The 26,597-nt window shown below is 45.3% G+C and overlaps 1 protein-coding gene across 2 annotated transcripts in view; it reads left to right on the top strand.

The window, feature by feature from the left end:
- The window catches only part of SAE1 (SUMO1 activating enzyme subunit 1), a 73,309-nt gene that overhangs the window by 44,252 nt on the left and 2,460 nt on the right, over positions 1-26,597 (top strand). For both annotated transcript variants that reach the window (XM_030873803.3, XM_060289348.2), the window contains 2 exons: positions 17,448-17,592; positions 24,343-24,412. In XM_030873803.3, the coding sequence (XP_030729663.1) occupies positions 17,448-17,592; positions 24,343-24,412 (215 nt within the window). The remainder of the gene's footprint in view (positions 1-17,447; positions 17,593-24,342; positions 24,413-26,597) is intronic.

Below are 26,597 nucleotides of genomic sequence, written 5' to 3'. Positions count from 1 at the left end.
AGAGATAAGATCAGGGCCTTGCTTTTTTTAGGTTTTTATTCTTACAGCCAGTTGTTTCCCAACTAAGAGGATATCAGGCTCACTCGTGGAACATTTGAAAAATACAGATTCCCTGGTTCTAGCTCAGATTTACTGAATCAAAATAATTAGGAGTGGCTGGAATATGCATTTTTGTAAACCTCCCAGGTTTCTGAAGGATCAGCCAATTGGAGGGAAACCACTGCCTTAAGGACAAAAGGAACCCATGTCCTGTGTCAAAGCCCTGATTTACTCATGTGTGGGTTTTTTTTAAATGTGTTAAGTACTGTGTTTCAGATGAGGGCGTGACTGAAGCAGGGGTAAGGAGATAACCCATGTAGCTCTTTTTTTTAAAATTACTGAATGTGTTTTTTTAATTAATAAATTTATTTTTATTTATTTATTTTTGGCTGTGTTGGGTCTTTGTTGCTGTGTGCGGGCTTTCTCTAGTTGCGGTGAGCAGGGGCTACTCTTCGTTGTGGTGCGCGTGCTTCTCATTGTGGTGGCTTCTCTTGTTGCGGAGCACAGGCTCTAGGCGCGCAGGCTTTAGTAGTTGTGGCATGAGGGCTCAGTAGTTGTGGCTCGCGGGCTCTAGAGCGCAGGCTCAGTAGTTGGCACAAGGGCTTAGTTGCTCTGCGGCATGTGTGATTTTCCTGGACCAGGGCTCGAACTCATGTCCCCTGCATTGGCAGGCAGATTCTTAACCACTGCGCCACCAGGGAAGTCCCCATGTAGCTCTTGAATACAGAATTTTGACTGTATACCCTCAGATTTTAAAAAGTACCGTTGGGGCTTCCTTGGTGGCGCAGTGGTTGAGAGTCCGTCTGCCGATGCAGGGGACACGGGTTCATGCCCCAGTCCGGGAAGACCCCACATGCTGCGGAGCGGCTAGGCCCATGAGCCATGGCCGCTGAGCCTGTGCGTCCGGAGCCTGTGCTCCGCAACGGGAGAGGCCACAGCAGTGAGAGGTCCACGTACCGCAAAAAAAAAAAAAAAAAAAAGAACCGTAAACAAATATGAAGTCTCGTAAGTTGGTTTGCTTTTTACAGTGGTGTGGGTTAGCAAGTCTGAAACTATTTACTGTTTATTCTAGGATTGAGCAAATAGGCAAATATATTGTGGATGATGAGACTCAGACTTTTTTATTGCCAGAAAAGGGAGTTAGTTTTTTAAATACGGAAGGTGGGAAAGGCTAGAAGGAGCCCTGTGGGGTTGGATTGGTATTGCAGTCATCTGGATGAACTCGTGGTTTTTTGTATGTAGGTACAGAAATAGATGTGTGTATGTCCGTGTATTTACATTCATACTTATATATTTCCTAGCTCTGGCTGTTGAGAGGGCTGAGGAGCAAAAGCACTCTAGTAGCAATGAACAGACTTCATGCCCAGATCATGATGGCTAATATCCAAGGATCCAGGAGTCCTTGGAGACATGGCTGATTCTGGGGCTGAGGGAGGAAATTTACAGGTGAGCTTGGAACATCCTGCTGTGCCTGAAAGTAAGGAAGTGCTCAAAGAATGATGGGTCATGTCAGAAGATCACAGGAGTCAACTTGAAAGGGCTCCTATTGGTCAAATCTGGGACAGTTTGAGGATCAGATAAATGATAGTAATAGATTGTAACCCACAGACTAAAACAAGAACCCATGAGTCTATACTGATAATTGAATAAGTAAATGAGGGAAAGAGCAAAGTTCTTTTTTTTTTACAGAAGAATAACAGTAAATAAAGCAGGAATGATGAAGATTTTTAAAAAAATCTGTATTTGGCCATCGTCATAGTAGTAAAAATTGTTTTAAGAATTATTGATGGATGCTAAAACTAATGGGAAAGTTCGCTGTGAAACAGGGTAGATGTCTTCTCAAGACATGTTTTAATTAATTGCAAAGAAAGACTAGAGAACCCTAGCAGATTGTTCCTCAACCAAGAGATCACAGTTAACATTCCAAGAATAGGACAGTAGGTCTCATGCGTCCTGATAGGATGCACTGAGCAAGACACGCCACCGCTCTGGTTCCCTGCCCAAAGTGGGTAATCTCAGCCTAATTATGAGAAAGCATCTGACACGCTTGGATTGAATAAGACTCTAGAAAATAGATGGCCTGTACTTCTCAAAAGGGTCGTAAAGGACCCAGGAACTCCACTTCGGATTAAAGGAGAATGAAGAGACATGATAGCTCAATGGAACATAGACCTCCCAGATTGGATCTGAGAGCAGGAGATTTTTTTTTTTTCTTTTGCTCTCAAAGACATCAGTGGGACAGTTGGTAAAATTTGAAAAAGGTCTGTAGATTAGATGGTAATACTCCATCCATGTTAATTTCACAGTTTTGACCATTGTTTTGTGGTTCTGTGAGAATATTTTTTTTTTAATAAATTTATTTATTTATTTTTGGCTGCGTTGGATCTTCATTGCTACGCGCGGGCTTTTCTCTAGTTGCGGAGAGCGGGGGCTTCTCATTGTCGTGGCTCCTCTTGTTGTGGAGCACGGGCTCTAGGTGCTCAGGCTCAGTAGTTGTGCTGCATGGGCTTAGTTGCTCTGCGGCATGTGGGATCTTCCTGGACCAGGGCTCGAACCCGTGTACCCTGCATTGGCAGGCGGATTCTTAACCACTGCGCCGCCAGGGAAGCCCCTGTGAGAATATTCTTGTTTGGGGGAAATACATAGTGAAGTATTCAGGGGCAAATTTCAAATCATTTTTAAAAATGTGTAATTATAGATACAAAGAAATAATGACAAATGTGGTAGAATGTTAGCATTTGCAGAACTAGGTGAAATTATGCAGGAATTCCGCGTACAGGTTTTCTGTTAAGTCTAAAATTATTTCAAAATAAAAATTAAAATAACGAAAAACAAAAACAACCTCCAAAACCCCAGTTCTCAGCACCTGGAAACATCCCGATATTGACGGCTGATGAGTAGTACCTGCAAAGGGCTCTATCAGTGCTGGGTCCATAGGAAGGGCACGTATAACAGCACATCCTCATCATCTCTTCACATGTACAGTTCCTCTGGAAAGGAGCCATACAGTTCCCCCAGATTTTCAAGGGGGGCTAGAGACCTCTGCTGTGGGAGAAACAGCACACCTCTGTGACTGAGAACAGAAAGCCTTCATGCTTCAGGTAGGAGATAGTATAGTAAATAGCACCTCACTGCTGAGCCAGCCTGGGGTGGTCTCCACTTAGGGCCCTTGCTCTGCAAAAGGAATTTCTTCTTCCAGGCAGTAGTGTTGGGCAGACTGTAGGGGGTGTATTTGCATAGAAACACTTAACCCGTCTTCAACTTTCATGTAGAGCCAAGCAGGACCTTACTAGGAACAAATACAAATGGTGGCTTGGAGGCGGGTACTAGGGGTACAGAGGGTGAAGGGGTGGCCTCTTCCGAGTCACTTTCCCCTGCTGAGCCTCATGGTTGGTTGTTGGGCGGATTAAAGAGGAGCTGTCAGAGCTCTTAATATACTGCCTGTGTTGGAAACCAGTGGAGCTCTTCTAACGCATTTGCCATTTTCTCTTCTGCACAGCGTTCATCAAGTTCAAGAACTTGACTGGCCTCTCCTTTCATCCAGAAAGCACTCTGTATGGGGCTCGGTGGGACTGGAGTTCAGCCTAGACATGACCATGCGTCCTCCCGTGGGGCTGCCTTTCACCCTCAGCCTTCATCGGTGGCTTAGCTCTTTACCAGCCTCCTCCTTCAGATCTCTTCCTTTTTTTTTTTTTTTTTTAATATTTATTTATTCGGTTGCACCAGGCCTTAGTTGTGGCAGGTGGGCTCCTTAGTTGAGGCTCGCCGGCTCCTTAGTTGTGGCACGCATGTGGGATCTAGTTCTCTGATTGGGAATTGAACCCGGGCCCCCTGCGTTGGGAGCGTAGAGTCTTAACCACTGCGCCACCAGGGAAGTCCCCAGATCTCTTCCTTCTAATCCATTTTCAGTCACCAGTCCGATCTGTCTAAAAACTAAAACCCTTCCATGATTCTCTTTTGCCTTCAGGATACCATTTAGACTTCCTGGATTGGCATCCCAGACCTGGGGCCCACTGACCTCCTTTTCTCCTTTCCACTCCCTTCTGCCCTCCGTGAACCCTATACATTGCTGTCCCCAGACATCTGTCAGTCCCTCGTTTCTACACGTTTTTATTCCTTCTGCTTGGAATATCCTGCTTCGTCCCTTCCCACTTTATCCTCACTGCTCACTCTGATGTGACCTCCAGGAATGTAGCTGCCCTGATGTGAGTTGGGTTTCCTTCCTCTGTGATCCCATACCATCCCCTGGACAACAGAGTCCCTTGAGGGCAGGGACCACAGCTCACCATCTCTTGACTGGGCCTGACTCAGAGCAGGGCCTTGCTAAATGTGGATTGATTGATTGCTGCGGCCATCTGTCCCAAGCTTGGAGAATCTTGCCGGTTCTTAACCTGTGGCTTCATTCATTTATTTTAGGCTCCTGTAAAGCCATCTAGGTGGTGCTAATTTGCATAGTTGGCCTTTGGCCCTTTCCCTGCTGTGCCACAAGGCACACAGTACCTCAAAGCCCTAGACCTGGCTGTAGGACTGTGCCTAAATCCAAAGTATCGGGGAGCCCTTCCACTTTCCTTTAACTCCCCATGTGCGGGGAACAAGGGCTTGTTTATGACTGGAAGCTCCTATCTCTCCTAGGCGCTGGCAAAGTCAGACCTAGGGCCTTCCAAGGGAGAAATTAGAATCTCTTCTAAGATGGCTGATTGTTCTTGGTTCATAAATCTAGCCAAACAAGTTTAGAGTTCATGTCTACTTTCTCCTGCCACTAGAACCTTGATGTCTCCAGCTTTGGATTTGAAAGAAAGGCATTTTGGTCCCACTCTATCATATACTGCCAGGCCTTGAGCAAGCCTCTTTGCCTTGTGGCCTCTGTTTTCTTTTATAGAAATGAGGGAGATGTTGATAATCTCCTCCCAATGATCATGTATAGGAGAGCCTTAGAAATAGCCCTATTTTCTCCTTCTTTGAATTGTAAAAGTAAGACATCTTCTTAGTAAAAAAAAAATATTCCGATACCTCAGAGGAAACTGCCATTTCTTGTGTATTCTTCCAGAACTTTCTAGTATTTTGTACCTCATTCTTCCTCATCACTGCAAGGATTCTCTCTCAAGATTTCTTAATGGTAGACACTTTGTAACTTTTTTACTGTTAGAAAACTTAGTTTGATTCCTCCTTCCTCAATTTTCCCTGCCCTCACCACAGGGAAGTTTTATGATTTTTTTAATTGACTTTCTCTCTAGACCTCAGCTTGATTGGGTGATCAGTTCTCTTCAGAAGGAACTTCTTATTTTAGAACTTGTAACCTTTGCAAACCAGCCATTGCCACTTGGGCCGGCGTTCCCCAGCGGGTGTTTTGGTGTCCAGCAATGACAAGAACTGCTGAGGAAGAGACAGCCACAGGGAAATGGGTTCCGATAATGGGGCAGCAGCTGAGTGCTTGTTGATTTGCTACTGTCATAACCACAAATGTTTAAAAATAATTTGTAGAGCGGGAGGAAGAAAAAAGCAGTGGGTTTTGTTGTGTTTCTTTTTTTGTTTGTTTTTTTTCTGGTGCCACTGCCTTATCAGAGGCACAAAACGCAGACCACAGTCATTCAGAAAGGAAGAAGGCACTGCCGTGCAGAGAAGAGAAGTGAGGGAAGGGGCAGAGGTGACCCATAAGTGCAGTTCTGGGCTTTACCGCCGCCAGCAGGTGTAGAGTCTGGTCAGAGAACCAGCTGTGGTTAGGCTCATGCTCCACTCCTCAACCTGAAAAAGAGGCATAACTCCAAGTCCGCCACATAGGGTCACAGGGATTAAATGATGGCCGGGCACATCTTGTGCACTAGTAATTGTTGATTAAGTGCTTTGTATCCATCGTGATCACATTACATCTTCACAGCACCCTCGTGAGAGCAGATCTACTATGATCACGTCATTTTCACAGGAGGAGATTGAGTCTTGGAGAAGCTAAGTCATTTGTCACCAAACCTAGTAAGTGTTTAAACATTGCCCAGTACCCCGTCTCTCAAAGCGCTCAGTCAGACTTTAATTATTAGCCTTACTAATACTAATAGCATTATGTCCATTTTTAAAGTCTGAACCTCACAAGAGCCCTGTGACATTTTCTTATTCCACTTTTGCAGATGGGAAACAGGCCCACCGAGACCAGATTGTAATAATGGGCAACACTGTCAGCAACCTGCCTTGTTTTCTTCTTTGCAGGCCCACATCTCCCCCTCCCTCGCAGTAGCCTATGTTTGAGCTGTTCTCGGGCCCCAAGCCCAGCTGCAATTCTTGTTTAAAGCCTCACATCTTTTCTCTGACTGTCAGACAACAGTCACGGGAATGTCCTGTGCCATCTTCCCTGGGTAAGAGCAGTTGGCAGAGAGCAGCAGATGCCCAGAGTCAAGGTCATGTGCCACTCAAGTGCTGGCCTGGAGAAAAGACCCTGTCTCTCTGCTGCTTGTGACCAGGCAGGGTGAGTGTGAATGGAAAGGGCTTTGTCAGAATAGCTCTGTAAGCGGAGGGTGCGGCTGGCAAAGCTAGTAGATAGGGGCCCTTGCAGTAGGGGACCAGCGATCTCCATACTTGGCCTCTACATCATCTGCCTCTGCATTTTAGAATGTTTTTGTCCCGTTCTCTTTGTAAATTACAGACTTTTCAGAATGTTCCACTTTATTTAAATAAATAAATTTATTTATTTTTGGCTGCGTTGGGTCTTCGTTGCTGCGTGCGGGCTTTTCTCTAGTTGCAGCAAGCGGGGGCTACACTTTGTTGAGGTGCCTGTGCTTCTCATTGCGGTGGCTTCTCATGTTGTGGAGCACAGGCTCTAGGCGCGCGGGCTCAGTAGCTGTGGCACGTGGGCTCAGTAGTTGTGGCATGCGGGCTTAGATGCTTTGTGGCATGTGGGATCTTCCTGGACCAGGGATAGAACTGTGTCCCCTGCATTGGCAGGCAAATTCTTAACCACTGCACCACCAGGGAAGTCCAGAATGTTCCACTTTAAAGGTGAGAGTCAAGCTTGGGAATCATTAGACTTTTTTTTTTTTTTAAGAGGAGAACTAGAATATTTGGTCAGACTAGAGTCTGAATGGGTGGTTTGCATTATTCCAAACTGGTGGACTCCGAGGTAGGAAACTAAGGTCACTTGAAGTGATATTCTTTTTTCTTTTCTTTTTTTAAACTAGCCTATCTTCTGTCTTCTCTCGGCTTCCAGGGAGGTAGTACAGCATAGAGGTTAGAAGTGTGCTGACTTTGGAGTCCATCGTGATCCTGAGCCTCAGTTTCCCACCTCTAAAATGAGGATGGTAACAATTGTACCTACTTCATTTTTTTTTTAAATTTATTTATTGATTTTTGGCTGCGTTGGGTCTTTGTTGCTGCGCGCGGGCTTTCTCTAGTTGCGGCAAGCGGGGGCTACTCTTCGTTGCGGTGCACGGGCTTCTCACTGTGGTGGCTTCTCTTGCTGCGGGGCACGGGCTCTAGGTGTGTGGGCTTCAGTAGTTGTGGCTCGTGGGCTCTAGAGTGCAGGCTCAGTAGTTGTGGTGCGCGGGCTTCTCATTGCGGTGGCTTCTCTTGCTGCGGAGCATGGGCTCTAGGCGTGTGGGCTTCAGTAGTTGTGGCTCATGGGCTCTAGAGCGCAGGCTCAGTAGTTGTGGTGCGCGGGCTTAGTTGCTCCGCGGCGTGTGGGATCTTCCCAGACGAGGGCTTGAACCCGTGTCCCCTGCATTGGCAGGCGGATTCTTAACCACTGTGCCATCAGGGAAGCCCTAATTCATTCTATTTTATTTTACATAGGAGAGCTCATTCTGAATATAGGCTATTTATGCTCCCCCTTTTTTTAAACCGAAATGCTATTAAAATTTAAAAATGTGACTAAAAACTGCTTAAACATAATTTTAATAGCTGAATAATATTCCATTCTGTCAATTTATCATGTTTCATGTAATCATCGTGTTATTGGATATGAGATTATTTCCAGATTTTTTTGAAATACGCATAAATAACATGGCAGCGACCGCTTACACATAATTAAATCACTGGCCAAGGAGCATGACCTTTTGTAAAGATCCTCGATACCACATCTTCACATGGTTTGGTGAGCATTCTCACTCCCACCAGCTCTAGGTGACAGAGCCAGTCCCTCTACCTCTCGCTCAGGTTGAGTAATCGTGGTCTTTCATTTGGTAGGCAAAAACTGGCAGCTCATTTCTGAGAAGTAGGGCTCTCCTTTCTCCCATCAACCACTTTCATCCAGCTGCCTCAGGTTCTTTTCAGAAGAGAGTGAGCTGTAAATAACAGGAGGCAACTTTCTTTCTCTGTTTTGAGCTGATACGTGATGAGATCAGAGACTGGCCTTCATAGGAGAGGTGAAAGGGTGGCCAGGACTTGGTGCTTAGAAGGGGTGTTTCAGAAAAAGTCTTCAGGGGAGGCCAGTCTGGAGGTGAAGTTCTCTGGAGAAAGAGGTCAAAGGATCGTGTGGCCGTGGTGACGACGGGGGCTTCTGCGAGTGCCCTCCGTGGATTGTGAGCTCTGCCGCCTGGGTCCCCAGCACAGCTCAGCACAGGCGGTGGGGGTGGAGTGCAGGTGCTCAGGAAATGTTTGTGGATGAAAAAGTGAATGAATGAGTATATAAACATGCATACTTTTAAGTTTCTGGATTAAAGGGGAAAACTAAGAGTGAGGTAGATGAAGGGGGGAGTGGTGTGGAGCTGAGCTGAGCACATGGACAGATGCCGCAAGAGGTGGGAGGCTGAGAGCCAGCAGAACTCATGGTGGCTTCCTGGAAATGCCCCGCCTTCCTCAGTCCAGCTGTGTCCCTCCTCTGAGCTTCACCCCCGTGGGCTTTAGCCAGGCTTCTATCTTGTTTCCCTCTTGAGGGCAGATGTGGTACACTGTGTATCTTTTTTTTGTTTCTTACTGGGCATTCCATGTTAAGCATGTTTGTAAATAGTTAGTAAGAGAAACAGATCCATCCTCGGTATCTTGAGGACTCCATTCAATTTGATTAGTAATAGAGCAGGCCTGGTTAGGATCTGTGAGGGCCTTGTGTCGCCTTGTTGTGAGCCTTCTGCCCACCCGTGTGATGATTTTCCTTCCTTCTCCAAACATTGAAGCTTCCCATGGAACAGATACTTTCTCAGGGCCTACTATGGGGCAAGCCCTGTGCTAGGCATTAAGTAGATAATAGTGAACAAAACAGATATGGTCTCTGCCCCACGGAGCACCAAAATCTGGTGGAGGAGACAAGTCAGTCCTTGTACAAGTGAATTTACACAGATGACTGTAAAATCACAAATTGAGATTAAGACCCTGAGGGATAGAACAGGGTGCGGAGAATAAAGAGTATAGTTCAGAGCCGAGGCGCTGTGGTCCCCCGAGCTCACTGCTGAGTTAGTGGTGGTCACACAGTCACATGAGGAATCACAGCATGAACAAGTATGTCAGCTTCTCTAAGGGCCATCCGTGCAGCCTGGATCTATGGAGATGCGGACAAGCAGTGGCAGTTCTGGAGTAGCGCCATTTACCTGATGCTTACCTGGCACCGTCCGAGGTGCTTTACGTTTATTAGTTCCCTTAATCCTTAAGCCCCTTAATAAGGTCAGTGCTCTTTCGATTCCCATTTCACAGACGAGGCTCAGGGTCGTTGTCACTTGTCCAGGGTCACAGTAAGTAGGAGAATAGGGGATCCAGAGCTGTGCTCCTCGCTGCTGCACACTGCTACCTGCGGATTCCCAGGCTCCCCAGGCCTAGGAAGGGCTTTGCAGAGAGAAGGCGCAGCAGGCCCTGACAAGCAGCGTGTGAGCGTGCTGAGGGTGAGAGGTAGGGAGGATCAGCATTTGGGGCCGGGGGACCTGTGAAGATGAGGTGGTTCTGCCCACTGGGGAGGGAGCTTGGCAGGCTGCTTGGCGAAACCACTCCCTTCTACCCCATCATGCTCTCTCAGAGCTCCTTTTCTAGTTCCCACCTTCTGTTATTTCATATGTAGTTTTTGTTTGTCACCCTCACGAAACGCTCTGAGAGGCAGAGCGTGCATTTTGCTCTCCCCTGCCCAGCTCAGGGCCCAGCACAGAGTCAGTGCTCGCTACGTATTCATTGAATGAACAGTTGACTAAATGTGAGACCTAGCGTCTTGCCTGAGCAGATAAGCTACCGGCTAAGAGGATAACTCTATTTTTCATTTTCTTGGAAGTTTATGTCACCCAGGAGTAGATCTGATTTCCAGGCCATTCCCAGAGATAATGAGTCGCCATTAAGTGAGCCACTTTGGGGAGAATGGGTGGGGAGCTCCAGAGAGGTGGGGATGGTGTCTGGCACAGAACAGCTTTAGGCATCAGCCAGGCAATTTTCTATAGATTTGACTTTGTCTCAGTTGAACTGTTTTGGGAAACAGCAATTGGGTTGGAGCTAGTTTGCAACATTGATTTCATTTTTTCCCTATAAAAATACTGGAGTCTTTGGATGGCCTTAGTGATTATGCTAAATATAATCATGCCATTTAAATGCAATAAGAAATGTTTAGAAAGAAATAGAGTGATTAGTAACATTGCTTCCCAAATTCCTGTTATAACACTAATCTGGTATTCTGATTCAGATTAAATTTGAATTTGAGTTAATTTCTTTTTGCAAAAGTAGTAGTTTATTCACACATATGCAGTTTTTCTTCTAATCCATGAAAAGGTGCTTGGTTTCCCCTTTTCAAAGTTTGTCTTCTCTGTTACATGGGCAAGTCCTGAACTATAGCAGAGACCCCAGCCTATCCTCCGTAGCGGTGAATGTCATCCCCCCCGGACTTCTGCAACCTGAGTTAATTAAAAGGTGCAGATGAAGTTAATCAAGTTTGGAACTCTTATTTTGTGCAGTGTTTTAATATGTTTCAATGAGTCATCTTTTGGCATCCCTGACAGTATTTGATCTTCATGGAATAGTTTCATAATTTGGAAACTGGTGGGGAGGTGCTCTTCAGAAATGCAGAGTCAACAGTGCTATGTGTGTGTCTGGCTATTTGGGAGGGCAGACAGCAGAACAAAGAGGAGAATTTAATAAGCGAGAACTCGTCCGGGGCTAGGGTCAGTTCTGAGGCTGCTGCCCGTCTAGAACACTGGGCTTCTTCCCACACCCCCTCCACCCCTGCTAACTGGAGTGCTGACATTAGAAAAAGAGCGCAAAATACAGCCTCTGTTTGCTTTGCTGCAAATAAGTGGCCGGACTGACTGGCCCCCTTCCCGGAGGCCCTGAGCGGTCTTCAGATGTGGTCAGCAAGGTATCTGGATGGTGCCAGGCTGCCGGCCCACGTCCAGGCGGCCTGCACCAGGAACAGGCAAGGGGCCCAGAGAAACAGCGGGGCCAGCTGCTGGCTGCCTCTGCTCCTCCTCTGAGTGCCATCTTATTTCTTTCTGAGATGAAACTGGTCTTACCCTCTGAAGATTGATGGGCAAGGTTTCATACGGCTTCCACGTCCACTTCTCACCCACTGAACTAGTAACTTAAAAGTAATGGACTAGGGGCTTCCCTGCTGGCACAGTGGTTAAGAATCCTCCTGCCAATGCAGGGGACACAGGTTCGAGCCCTGGTCTGGGAAGATCCCACATGCCACGGAGCAACTAAGCCCGTGCAGCACAACTACTGAGCCTGCACTCTAGAGCCCGTGAGCCACAACTACTGAGCCCACGTGCTTAGAGATCGTGCTCTGCAACAAGAGAAGCCACCACAATGAGAAGCCCGCTCGCCACAACTAGAGAAAGCCTGTGCGCGGCAACAAAGACCCAACTCAGCCATAAATAAATAAATAAATAAATAAATAAATAAATTTATTTATTTATTTAAAAAGGACCAGTTAAGAGAGGGCAGGGCCCCGTCAGGAAAATGCATCTCACAGAAATGTTGTTGAATAGGAGTCTTCCTGAGGTAGGGGGCAAAGAGCCAGACCACTTGGAATCCTTGGGCTGCGTTCCTGATGGTTCTGGCTTTCTCCTGGATCAAGAAGCACGGATTCCGAATGCCAGCATTAGCATTTCTATGCTACTACTCGTTGGCGGTCCCATTGATGAAGCCGCTCAATCTCTGAACTTCAGTTTCCTCACCTGTAAAGTAGGAAGAGCATTCGGACCTACCTACCTCCCTGGGTATCGTGGATGTAAAAGGTTTAGAATGGTGCCTGGCATAGAGTAGGCACTGCTTGTTTTGCAGTTGTTATAATTGTTTGAGTATGCTTCAAGAGCTGTGTTTCATAACCAAAAGATGAAAAGTTTTGTGGTGAGGGCTGAAAAAATGATCCTCTCTCCTCTGTCCCTTGTGACAGTTGGTGCTTCTGTCCCACTGACACAGAAATAAGAGGACTGCACAGGAGGCAGCTAGGGCGGGACTCCTGCTGCTGTCCAACAACCTCATTCCGTTCCCACGTGCTTGCCACTGGGCCTCGGATTGTGCATTACAAGCGGCCTGCCCTTGGCACTGCCTCCGTCATCTGCTCGGGCAACACTGATGCACATTCTGGGTCCATCTCAAGAGTGATTGACAGAATTAGCGCTGACATTCGATACAGTCCGCTCGGAGTATCCTCTTTTGACTGGACTAGCAGATTTCCACGTTCCTTTGTCTTCACCAGACATTGTTGGAAAAGAGGCTTGGTGTAAACAGTGATGACCTGCCACTTCTGCAGTCTTTTCTCCACCCTGTCCCCAAATGCTTGCTTGATTGCATTTGTTTACTCCAAATTGGAATCCCACTGACACATCTGCAAAGTTAGAAGTTGAGCTTAGGTGATGGCAGGTCTGTGTTAGCCAGCATCCAAATTGTCATCACTTTTGAGTTGTCTGCCAAGTGGTCAGGTAGAATTGAGGGTTGCAGAAGCTGTGTTCTTGAAAACGAGAGGAGAGTAACATTCCCAGACAACAAACAGTATTCAAAACAGGTGTTCTGGAACCTTTTTAAGATAAAGAATAGAAAACCTCTGATGTGCAGTGCCCTATGCTGGGGACATGACAAGCGATCTTCCTCGGACGCCGGCACTGAGAAAAGCATAGCCCAGAAGCAGCTTGCGTCTTCTTTTACCTGGGCCTCCATGTTTTGGGATCTTCTCAGAACACTGTGTAGCCCATTTATGAACTTCTCTCAGGCTTCAGTGGAGCCATCTGTCTTGACCCCTAAATTCCCCATCCTCGCCCGCCATCGCTTTCAGACTGCAGAGACCAAGACTCCCTTGCTCACCATCGGACCTTTGGCCCGTAGGTCAGCCGTGCACACTGAATGCTCGCTCGTACTGGTGAATGAATGAATTCCTACTGCTTCTTGGAGGGCGGTTCTCACCGCACTGCTCATCATCAAAACTGTTTGTGAGTCTTAAGAAAACAAAGAGAAGGACAGTGATTCCTTAGTCTGGGGCAAGTTCCAAATACTTGCGTCTTTAAAGAGCCTCGCAACAATTGCCTGAGTTTTCAGGCCACCTTATCTTTTAGGGAAGAGCCCCTTGTACTGAGAGAGAGTGTAACTTGCTGGATAAGTTCACTTTTTCAGTCAGCAAATGCTGATGAAACGTAAATGGAAGCAGTTTGTGAACTGTGAGTGTGAGGGGCTATCCCAGGGCACCCGGGGATCTACCCATCTCTACCTCTGCTCTGAAACAGCCTGTGTGGTGTGGGAGGAGGACTGCCCTAGAGATGAGGCTCCAGGCTGACTGTCCGCCTGCCTTGGGGAGCATGTGGGGAACAAGAATGCCACCCAGACAGCCTGCAGTGGACATCCAGACAAGGTGTTGTGGCAGTAGAAGGTGCTTGTATTTTGATCGGTCTTCTGCTCCTGCCTGTGTCTTTTCGTTTGCGCTACAATTTCAAGCCTTGTTAGGGTCTTGTTATACCGTACTGCTGATTTGCTGCCATCATCTGAACCTTTCCTCTGGTTCACATCCAAAACAAAACTGTCCGTTTCTGGAGGTTGACATAATGGTTGTACTAAGTAAGGGAGTTTTTGTTTGTAATGATCTGCCTGTCTGATGAGTCTGAGCACTTGGCTGGCCTTTCTGGCTGAAGCAGTTCATCCTTTGAACTGATGCCTAGAATGCATGCCTCCTCCACCTGACCTCTCTTCTGGGTCATAATAGGGCCTTTTCCCTCTGCTGGAAGTTGCTCCTACCCTTCTTCCCAGGCCCACACATACTTCACTCATGTTGTTTCCTCAGGGAACCTTTACTTGACAGCACCCTATAGAGGATGTCACATCCTCTGTTGTACTGTCATGGCACTCATCACAGTAATTTTAGTCATTTTTGCAATATTTGATTACCTTTCTGACTATATTTGTTGAATAAATGAAAAGTATTACCTTTCACTTGGCCCACATTTATATTTTTATATATATGTATATTTATTTATTTATTTATTTATTTTTGGCTGCATTGGGTCTTTGTTGTTGCAAGTGGGCTTTCTCTAGTTGCGGCAAGCGGGGGCTACTCTTCGTTGCGGTGCCCGGGCTTCTCATTGCGGTGGCTTCTCTTGTTGCGGAGCAGGGGCTCTAGGCACGCGGCCTTCAGTAGTTCTGTCACGTGGGCTCAGTAGTTGTGTTTCGCAGGCTCTAGAGCGCAGGCTCAGTAGTTGTGGCTCATGGGCTTAGTTGCTCCGCGGCATGTGGGATCTTCCCGGACCAGGGCTTGAACCCGTGTCCCCTGTGTTGGCAGGCAGATTCTTAACCACTGAGCCACCAGGGAAGCCCCCACATTTTAATTAATGTACTACTTCCTGCAGAATGAAAAAAAAATGTGTTTAATTATCAACATCTATAAAGATTTATTTATTATGAAAAGGCTTGCTTTTTTTTTTTTTTTTTTTTGTGGTATGCGGGCCTCTCACTGCTGTGGCCTCTCCCATTGCGGAGCACAGGCTCCGGACTCGCAGGCTCAGCAGCCATGGCTCACAGGCCCAGCCGCTCTGCAGCATGTGGGATCCTCCCGGACCGGGGCAGGAACCCGTGTCCCCTGCATCGGCAGGTGGACCCCCAACAACTGCACCTCCAGGGAAGCCCAAGGCTTGCTTTTTTAAAAATTTATTTTATTGAATGAAGTATAGTTGATTTAAAATGTTGTGTTACATATATATGGAAACTAAAAAAAAAAAAGAAATGGTTCTGATGAACCTAGGAGCAGGGCAGGAATAAAGACACAGACGTAGAGAATGTACTTGAGGACACGGGAAGGGGGAAGGGTAAGCTGGGATGAAGTGAGAGAGTAGCATTGACTTATATACACTACCAAATGTAAAATAGATGGCTAGTGGGAAGCGGCTGTATCCCACAGGGAGATCAGCTCGGTGCTTTGTGACCACCTAGAGGGGTGGGATAGGGAGGGTGAGAGGGAGGGGACATGGGGATACATGTATACATATAGCTGATTCACTTTGTTACACAGCAGAAACTAACACAACAATGTAAAGCAATTATACTCCAATAAAGATGTTAAAAAAATTTTTTTAAATAAATAAATAAAATGATAGTACCATAATCATTGCTAATTTATGTCAGCCTCAATTCTAATACTTTCCACTAGTCTGTGTTTAGTTGCTGTCTTGATATTGTTTTTGCAGATGGTCCTAGTCTTTAAAAGAGAATTCACCAATAGAGATGTGATGCAAAAAAAAAAAAAGTCAATTTCTGCTGTACAGCAAAGTGATTCATTTATACATATATAGACATTCTTTTTCATATTCTTTTCCATTATGGTTTATCACAGGGTATTGAATATAGTTCTCTTGTGCTATACAGTAGGACCTTGTTGTTTATCCATTCTGTATATAAGAGTTGGCATCTATTAATCCCAAACTCCCAATCCTTCCCTCCCCCAAACACCTTGGCAACCACAAGTCTGTTCCCTATGTCTGTGAGTCTGTTTCTATTTCATAGATTAAGTTCATTTGTGTCATATTTTAGATTCCACATATAAGTGATATCATATGGTATTTGTCTTTCTCTTTCTGACTTAACTCAGTATGATAATCTCTAGGTCCATCCATGTTGCTGCAAATGGCTTTATTTCATTTTTTTAAAATAAATAAATTTATTTATTTATTTATGGCTGCGTTGGGTCTTCGTTGCTGTGTGCAGGCTTTCTCTAGTGGCGGCGAGCGGGGGCTACTCTTGGTTGCAGAACACGGGCTTCTCATTGTGGTGGCTTCTCTTGTTGTGGAGCACGGGCTCTAGGTGCACGGGCTTCAGTAGGTTTGGCGCGTGGGCTCAGTAGTTGTGGCGCACAGGCTTAGTTGCTCCGCAGCATGTGGGATCTTCCTGGACCAGGGCTCGAACCTGTGTCCCCCACATCAGCAGGTGAGTTCTTAACCACTGCACCATGTATTCCATTCTTTTTGTGGCTGAGTAGTATTCCATTGTGTGTGTGTGTGTGTATATATATATACCACATCTTCTTTATCCATTCATCTGTCGATGGACATTTAGGTTGTTCCCGTGTCTTGACTATCATGAATAGTGCTGCTGTGAACGTAGGGATGCGTGTATCTTTTTGAATTATAGTTTTGTCTGGATATATGCCTAGGAGTGGGATTGCTGGATCATATGGCAACTCTGTTTTTAGTTTTTTTTTTTGCAGTATGCAGGCCTCTCACTGTTGCGGCCTCTCCCGTAGCGGAGCACAGGCTCCGGACGCGCAGGCTCAGCGGCCATGGCTCACGGGCCCAGCCGCTCCATGGCATGTGGGATCTTCCCGGACCGGGACACGAACCTGCGTCCCCTGCGTTGGCAGGCGGACTCTCAACCACTGCACCACCAGGGAAGCCCTGTTTTTAGTTTTTTGAGGAAGCTTCACACTGTTCTCCATAATGGCTGCACCAGTTTACATTCCCACCAACAGTGTAGGAGGATTCCCTTTTCTCCACACCCTCTTCAGCATTTGTTATTTGTAGATTTTTTTTTTTTTTTTTTTTCCCGGTACGCGGGCCTCTCACTGATGCGGCCTCTCCCGTTGCGGAGCACAGGCTCCAGACGCGCAGGCTCAGCGGCCGTGGCACACGGGCCTAGCCGCTCTGCGGCATGTGGGATCTTCCCAGACTGGGGCACGAACCCATGTCCCTTGCATCGGCAGGCGGACTCTCAACCACTGCGCCACCAGGGAGGCCCTGTAGATTTTCTTTATGATGGCCATTCTGACCTGTGTGAGGTGGTACCTCGTTGTAGTTTTGATTTGCATTTCCCCAATAATTAGCGATGTTCATGAGCCTGTTGGCCATCTGTATGTCTTCTCTGGAGAAATGTTTATTTAGGTCTTCTGCCCATTTTTCGATTGGGTTGTTTGTTTTTTTGTTGTTGAGTTGTATGAGCTGTTTGTATATTTTAGAAATTAAGCCATTTTTGGTCACATTATTTGCAAATATTTTCTCCCAGTCTGTAGGTTGTGAAAAGACTTGCTTTTTTAACCTGTCTTCTTCCTTTCCCAGTGCTCCTGAAGTTCCGCACAGATAAAGGAAGAGATCCTAATTCTGATACCTTCGGGGAAGATTCTGAGTTGTTGCTCCAGATTCGAAACGATGTGCTTGACTCCCTGGGTGTTAATCCTGACCTGCTTCCTGAAGACTTTGTCAGGTTGGTCTCAGTACTTATCACAGTTTAGCCTGGATTGATAAATGTCTGTTTTCAGTATTTGCCTTAATTTGGGGAGATGCGTTATTAGACCGAAAGCCCTGAGGAGAGCCTCCTTTGTCACATTCTGCCACCTCCTGTGGCCCTCTGTCCTTCTGTTGGTATAACAGCAGCATATGAAAAATCGAGGTGACCTTGTACGTGTGCAGGTATAACTGCACGATAAATGGAGTGGCGGGGTCAGAAGAATGGGTTTATCATTTGGTAGATATTGCCCCATTGCCCTCCATTGATGACCTATCAGTTTATGCCCTCAGCAGCAAAGGCATCCCTGTTCCCAGTGTCCTCACCCTTAGGTGCTGGGATGCTTTCACCTTAGGCGACCAGTCTTTTGCTCTTATACACAGTCAGGTTTAGGATTTGATTGGATCGGTCCAAAGGGAGACTGGGTCAGGGACCCCTTCCAAGGAGTTCTGGGGTCATCTCATTACTCTCACTCTCTTTCGGTGTATTTGGGGGACTCCCTAAACTGCTTTGCTGTGCTCCAGCTTGTAGCAGTAATAATGATGGCTAGAATTTACTGAGCAGCTGTTATAATACCAGGCATTGTGGTAGTTGCTTTCTGTACATGCTCTCTCTTGACAACAGCCCATTTTATAGGAGAAGAAAAGTTAATTTAGAGCTCAGAGAAGTTCAGTGACTAGTATGAGGTTACACAGCTAATAACAACAGCACCACGTATTGAAGACTTTCTGTGCTTCACCAACACGGCCACGTTTAATTGTTACAGTAATCCTCGAAGTGTGTATTATTATTTTCTTCTCAGTTAAATGAAGAAACTGAGACTCAGAAAGATAGTCACTTGTCCAAGGTTTTAGTAAGTAGCCAACCAAGATCTCACCACACTGCTAATCGCTGGTAACAGCACAGTACCTTGGTTCCCTTTCAGCAGTAAAGTGATCAGAGTCCCTTCGTTCCCTAGTCCTTTCCTTCTTCACTCGTGGCTGGGATCCTCACTTAGACACTAGCAAACCTCAGCCGATTTAAGACCGGCAGTGGGCTTTGAATCCCCTGCCGGGCCCTCAGCCAGAAAGAGGCAGCTGTCTACAAGGTGCTTTTGTAAATTAGCACTGGGAGGTCGGGGCTGATGACACTGCAGGCTGGGATGGGGTCCCTGTTTCGGGCTAACAGCAGGCACACTTCTCTTAGTGGAGGAGCAAGTGGTGCCTGCTCTGCCCTTCATGGCAGGAGGCGGGCAGGCTCTGCAGGGCTCCAGATTCAGTAGACGTAGCCAAGGCCGCAGGGCCACCGAGCACACCCAGTGCTGCGTGCCGGGCCTGAGCGTGCCGCTGAGTGACTGATTTGGGTGTTTAGAGTGATGAACGGCCTGCCTCTGCATCGCCAGCCAGTGGCAGAGGCCCCACTTCCCAGAAGGAGAAAGCCACAGCCTAACTGCTAACAGCCGGACTAGCTGCCGACTAGTTTCCTCTCCAAAGTGTGTCTCCCTACCCCTTTGCAGAAACCACTTTCCCGTGACTACGCCTCGTGTGCTCAGGCGCTCCCTCTCTATTGCCTTTTAAGTAAGAGGTGGTTGACGGCCTCTCGAAGTCCGTCTGTGGCTGGTGGAGATGAGGCTGGTGGAGATGGGATAGGGATGCGGCAAGGAAATGAGCTGCCGTCTGGCAGCTGAGCTACCCTCACAAATTACCCACTGCCAGCTCCGAGCAGGGTGTGCTTACTTGAGTAGGGAAAGCTGTGCCCAAGTCTCCATTTCCCTCATCTGTCTGTGAGCTGCTTGTCCTGTCCCTTCATGTTAGGTTATTTATTCTCTTTTCAGAGAGCTTTATTGCTTTTCTGATTATGAAAGTAACAGATGCCCATTGGCAGCAAATATAAAAGGGAAGAAAAGGATCATCCCTAGTCCTTCCAGTGAGAAGTGGCCACTGCTAACTTGGGGTTTCATTTGGGGGTTTAGCCTCACAGACATCAGTATGTGTATTTTTTCAGGTTTTTTCTCTTTTTAAATATCAAGATGATATTGTACTTTTCATGTGATAGCCTTCTTTTTCCAGCATATCATGGACTTGTTTGTGTCACAAATACAGATCCATAACTTCACTTGTGCTGCATAATGTTTCACTGTCTGCCAGATGGTTATTTATTTAGCCATTACCTTATTGGTGGGTGTGTGAGTTATTTATAGTTTTTCACTATTATAAACACTTATGATGAACATTCATAATTTGTACGTGTAATATAACTTTTACTGTTTTAAAAATTTTTTTTTATTGTGGTGAAATACACACAACATAAATTATGCCATTTTAACCATTCGTAAATGGACAGGTCAGTGGCATTAAGTACATTCACATTGTTGTGCACCTGTCACTATTATCCATCTCCAGTACTTTTTCATCATCCCAAACTGAAACTCTGTCCCTGTCAAGCACTAACTTCCCATTGTGCTGCCCCAGCCCCTGGTAACCTCTATTCTACTTTCTGTCTCTATGAATTTGATTGTTCTACGTATCTTGTATAAGTGGAATTATACAATATTTGTCCTTTTGTGAACTTACTGGTTTTTAAGTTTCAGAGATAATATACATATATTATGGAAAAATCAGATAGTGTGGAATAAATTCAAAGATGAAAATGAGGAGGCGTGGAGGCACAGACTGTTGGGTATGAGACAGGCTCAAGGATGTATTGTACAACACGGGGAATATAGCCAGTATTTATTTATTTTTTTTGGCTGCACCATGTATAGCTAATATTTTGTAATAACTGAATGGAAAGTAACCTTTAAAAATTTTATAAAAGTTATAAAAAACAATTTAAAAAGAGGAAAATGAAAATTACTCATAATTCCATTAACCAGAGAAAATCACTGAATTTGTTATTATATTTTCTTATATATTTTCTATCAGAGAATATGTAAAATCAAAAAAAATCCTTTGTAGATTAAAAAAACATATTCATTGTTAGTAAGCATGATGGGAAAAGGTACAGCCTTTTAAGGAGGCAGTTTGGAAATAAGTATCGAGAGTCATTTAAGTGTTCCCTCTTTAGCCCAGTAATTATGCTCCTTGATAATGAGAATATACCCGAAAGAAATAATGTGAGCAAATACTTATGTACAGAAGATATTCATTATCATATTTATAAGAAAGAGAAATTGGAAAGGCATTAGAGAGTTAATATTACAGAGCAAATGCAAATACACAGATTAAAATGATATGAAAAATGTCAAGCATACAGAAAAACGGAAAGAATAGTGAACAGTAGTAAACATCTATATACCACTCAGTTAGATTCAGTTGTTAATATTTTGCTTTTTTATTTTGGGGAGGGGGCAGAATGATGACATGATGCTTAAGAATGCATCAGAGTTCATCTGTTGCATTTGGTTCTGTGCTGCTTTTAATCTGGGAGTTGGCAAACTGTGGCTTGCCACCTGCTTTTGTAAATAAAGTTTTATTCCACACCTACTCATTTGTGTATTATTTGTGACAGCTTTTGTAGAGTTTTTACAAAGAGTTTAAACAGAGACCATATGGCCTATAAAGCCAAAAAATTATTTGGCTTTAAAGCAGAATGTTAATGTCTGGTTCTTTACAAAGAAGGTTTTCCAACTCCTGATCTAGAACAGTTTACCGCCTTTTTTTTTTTTTTTTTTTTAGGAGTCCAGGCCAGTTATATTGTAGAATATCCCATATTCTGAACTTGTCTGATTATGTCTTGAGATGATGCTTGTTTTTTTCCTGTTTAGTTTTTATTATTTAGACTTATACAGTGAAATTTGTTCTTGTTTCCTCATGGTGTTTTGGTTTTATTTTTTTAATTTACATACAGTCAAATTTATTCTTTTTTGTTATGCAGTTCTGTGAGTTATTTGTTTTAAAGTTCCATAAAATTTTATGAAGACACAGAGTTATGTAACTACCACTACAAACAAGATACAGAAAAGTTTTGTCACACACACACACACACACACACACACACACACACACCCACCCACCCACCACCACCACCACCACCACCACCCGCCAAATTCCCTCATGCTGCCTTGGAGTAATCAGTCCCTTCCCTACCTGCAACCACTGACCTGTTCTCTATCCCTGTAGTTCTGCCTTTTTCAATAATGTGATATAAATGGAATCATACAGCATGTGTAGTCTTTGCAAGTCTGGCTTCTTTCCCTTAGCCTAATACCTTTGAGATTCATCCACGTTGTACGAATCGATAGCTCATTTCTTCTTATTGCGAGTAGTAGTCCACTGTATGGATGTACCACAGTTGATGCACCAGATGAAGGACATTTGGGTTGTCCCCAGTTTTTGGCAATTATGAGTAAAACCACTATAAACATTCATGTGTTTTTGTGTGAACATAAGTTTTCATTTCTCTTGGATATGTATACCAAAGGGTGGAATTGATGGCTCATATGGTAACTGTTTAACAATTTGAACTCTCTTTCACAGTGGGCACACCACTTTACTATCCCACCAGCACTTTATCCAGGTTCCAGTTTCTCCACATCCTTGCCGACAAGTGTTATTGTCTGTCTGTTTCAGTGTTAGTGGGTAATAAGTTGCATCTCACTGTGGTTTTGATTTGCATTTCCCTAATGACTAATGATGTAGAGCATCTTTTCATGTGCCTACTGGCCGTTTGTGTATGTTTTTAGAGAAATGTCTATTTAGATCATTTGCCCATTCTTAAATTGGGTTATCTTTTTATTGTTAAATTGTAAGGGGTCCCTGGATACAAGTCCTTTTGTCAGATACATGATTTGTAAAAATTTTCTCCCATTCTGTGGGTTGTCTGTTCACTTTCCTGATAGTATCCTTTAAAGTAGAAATGTTTAACTTTTATGAAATATAATTTATCTTTTTTTCCCCCATTTTTACATGTATGTTCCCGTCTGAAGAGTTTTACAGTTTTAGCTTTTGCATTTAGGTCTGTGATCCATTTTTGAATTAACCTTTGTACATGATGTGAAGTAGGGGTCCACATTAATTCTTTTGCCTTTAGAGACCCAGTTGTCCCAGTAACATTTGGAGAGTATTGCCATCTTAACAATATTAAGTCTTCTCATCCATGAACCTGGGGATATCTTTCCATTTATATAAGTCTTTTATTTCTTTCAACAATGTTTTATAGTCTTCAGAGTATAAGTTTTATACATTTATTGTTAAATTTATTCTGAAATATTTTATTCTGTTGGATGCTATTGTAAATCAAATTCTTAATTTCATTTTAAGGATGTTCATTGCTCATGTATAGAAATAGATTGATTTTTGTATGTTAATCTTGTCTTCTGCAGCCTTGCTGAATTTAATAGTTCAAATAATTTTTCTGTGGTTTCCTTAGAATTTTCTGTATACCAGATCATGTCATCTGTGAATATATATATTACTTCTTCTTTCCAGTCTGGATGCCCCTTATTTCTTTTTCCTTCCTTCCTTAAATGTCCTGGCTAGAATCTCCAGCACAATGTTGAATAGAAGTGGTGATAGCAGACATCCTTGTTTTGTTCCTGATCTTTCAGTCTTTTGCCATTAAGTAAGATGTTAGCTGTGGATTTTTCGTAGACGCCCTTTATCAGTTTAAAGAAATTTCCTTCTCTTCCCAGTTTGTTGAGTGTTTTTATCTTGAAGAGGTGCTGGATTTTGTCTCATGCTTTTTCTGTGTCTGTTGAAGTGATCATGTGTCTATATGTTGCTGGTTTGGTTTGCTAGCATTTTGTTAAGATGATTTTAAAAAAGCAGAATGTTAAATTTGTATAGTAAGATCACATAGAATGTAGGTGAATTTTTTTTTCTTTTCTTTTTTTCGGTATGTGGGCCTCTCACTGCTGTGGCCTCTCCCGTTGCGGAGCACAGGCTCCGGACGCGCAGGCCCAGCAGCCACGGCCCACAGGCCCAGCCGCTCCGCGGCATGTGGGATCTTCCCGGACCGGGGCATGAACCCGTGTCCCCTGCATCAGCAGGCAGACTCTCAACCACTGCGCCACCAGGGAAGCCCTGTGAGCTTTTTTTTAAAGGAAAGATATTCCCACATTTGACTGTCTTTGAGTAGTAGAATTATGGTGACTAGTTTCGCGTTGGCATAGTTCTCTGTGTATTTTATAGTTCTGCAGTAGACCTTGGTACGCGGGAGGAAGAGCTGCCTCTGTGGATGTCGTCACTGTAGGCTACAAAAAATATATTATGTTCCCATTCCCCCCCTTATTTTTCACTGTACTCTTTCCTTTTACTCTTAGCTACGTGGGTAGTGAAGGCTCTTTTCTGCTCCCGTGCTTTAATCTCAGGCCCCAACTTTCCTGTGCCTCCTGCATGTTAACACAGGCCTGCTCCTGACATCTGTCTGGGAAGAGCATATAGAACCCACTGCCCATGTGGGTCAGGAGAGAATTGCGAGAATGTGACCAGGGCACTGAAACATCTGATATTTGTAGGACTTTATTTTTAGGACGCACAGATATAGCCTTTCCTTTAACTTTAAAAAAGAAAAAAAAAAAAGTTGTGAAACAATTCTTGCCTGCCAAGGTTCAGAGGTCATTCCCAGCCACCTACTAACCTGGATCAGATTTAATTTTCACGCCTAGTTGCCAGCATTCGCATTGCTGTCTGAATTGACTCCTCCCGGTAGGAGATGTTTTCATTCAGGTGAACCTACTACTGACCTTTTCCAGATGTCCTTACCAGCCTCCCTGTCTCAGTGCGCCATTTCATTTGTCTTCTCTTTTAGGTACTGCTTCTCTGAGATGGCCCCAGTGTGTGCAGTGGTTGGAGGGATCCTGGCCCAGGAAATTGTGAAGGTAAAAAGTCACTGTGGCATAGAAAATCGCTGACCCTCCGCACCATGACCTTGGATATGCCAACAGAGAGAACCCAGGACTGTCTTAGAGAGCTGCCTGGTTTCTCTGACTCCACTCACCCTGTCTCCTGCCCTCCTCATTCTCTTCCTTCCTTCCTTTTTCCACCCCGTCATCTTCTCTCCAGCCCATCTAGGTGGGCCTGCGGCAAATGATCTTTGAGTGCCTGCCTACTCAGAGCTGGACAAAGAGCCCGTGAGGTGCTGCCCACCGTCCCCTGACTATACCAGCCAGTCATCTGGCACTTACGATATTTGTCAGGTATTCTGCCTTTGCAGCTCTATGAAATGGGCACTGTCCTGACCCCCATTTAAGGGGTGACACCGAGGCCCAGAGAAGGGATTCCACGACCCGTGCTTCTCCACCTCTGCCTCACGGTTTCCCTCCACACATGGCCATGGCGTCAAAGCACCCTCTTGTTACTGCACACACCATAGGCGTGTATAGAGCAGGGGCAGATCAGTACCAGTGGAGCCTGTGCAGTGTGCCAGGAGCCCCACAAGGCTCTATCCAGTGTGACCTGTGCCCACATTAGGCAGGTGTCGTTGTCCCTCTCAGAAGGGAAGCATTTCATGTAGGGTCATGGGGTAACCAAGTAACTAGCACAGCCTTTTGAGTCTCTTCTGGAACGTTTGAGTTGCCAGAACTATAGCATACCCCCAAATGTATTTTACTTTCTTTGGGGACTTTTGATCTTTGCCCAAAGATATTGAATTTGCCTTTTGCAGGTTCTTAACTGCTTTAGTGGACTTGCAGTGATGGGGTGTCCTTTTCTTTCATGGAGCAGAGTCGTGCCTGGTCAAATAATTCTCCACGGCCATTTACATGTCAGGTTTGAGCTTAGGAGGACGATTTGGAGACCAGCTCTCACTACTTTGTCCTGCTCTGGAAACATTTGACTCAATTTGATGGTCCCACCATCCTCTCAAGGCCTTTTTTTTCTCTCTTCTTTCCTGATCCTTCTCTGTGGATCAGTTGTTTCCCTAAATCTAACTTTCTAAGTCATAGGCAGTAGGGGTGAGCATCGAGGAGGTACAGTGGAGAAGAGGAGAAGCATGGGATGCTGTGCCTGCTTTCTCGCTCATGCCTTCTGCTTAACCCAGACTGATAAAAAAGTTCAGCTGTGTCCCCAGTCTGAGAAGTTGGCTGCCCAGAGGACTGTGTTAAGAAGGATTCTGAGGCTGCCTATAGAGAGTCTTGGCAGGAAAGAGTACAGTGAAAAATAAGGGGGGGAATGGGAACATAATATATTTTTTGTAGCCTACAGTGACGACAACAATAGTAGATATTCATTGAAAGCTCACACGTACCTACTGCACAGAGACCATGTTCCCTACGTGGATAGACTCATTTGATCCTTACAACAACCCAAGAGGTAGGAGCTGGTGATCCCTCCTGTATGAAGAAGGCACTGAGGTGCAGAGAAGCGGCGGAGCCAGGACTCGAGCCCCTGCCATCTGGTTTCTGAGCCTGTGCTCTGCCATCAGGCCTCAGGTGCCCTCCCTAAAGGCTCTCCTGTCCGGCAGGGCTCTGTGTGGACCCAGGGCCACCATCCTTGCACCCTTAGCCTCACCGCCATACCTCCCATTGAGAAGCTGCTCCCTGAGTTTTTCATGTGGGATGGAGATTGTGGGTCAGGCAGGTGGCCCTGACCCCATTGTGTGCAGGGGCTTCTCTGCATCCCAGTCCTAACCTCTAGTGCAGCCCCCTCCTTCCTGCCTGCAGGGGACAGCTGTTGCCCAGCATCTTGTTTCTGTTTATCCCAGATAGCCAGAGTACTCTGCATTCTTGGTTGCTGGGTGTGTTTGGAATCTCCTCCTACCCCCGTCTTGCTTGGGAAGCACTTTACCTTTTGCCCCATGTTCACCCCATGCCCTGCTGTCTTGTCCCCACCACTCCCCCTTACTTAACACCGTTTCAGCTTCGGCCAGCTGGCAGTAAAGACCTGCAATCTGAGGGCCGTGGACCTCCCCCTTTTCCCTGGTGGGACCATCTGACCACCCGTAAAAAGCAAACATCGGAAGATGGGGCAAATGTATAAGTCTGTTCCCTTGGAATCATCTTTGTTTCCCTCCTTCCTTGCATCATTCCAGACACCACATGTTCTATCCATGTCCTCTGTCATGTC

The sequence above is a fragment of the Globicephala melas genome, chromosome 19, assembly GCF_963455315.2.
Source record: "Globicephala melas chromosome 19, mGloMel1.2, whole genome shotgun sequence".
Taxonomy (NCBI): Eukaryota; Metazoa; Chordata; class Mammalia; order Artiodactyla; family Delphinidae; genus Globicephala; species Globicephala melas.
The sequence above is the reverse complement of the archived record's forward strand: the minus strand, read 5'-3'. Positions and strand labels throughout refer to the sequence as shown.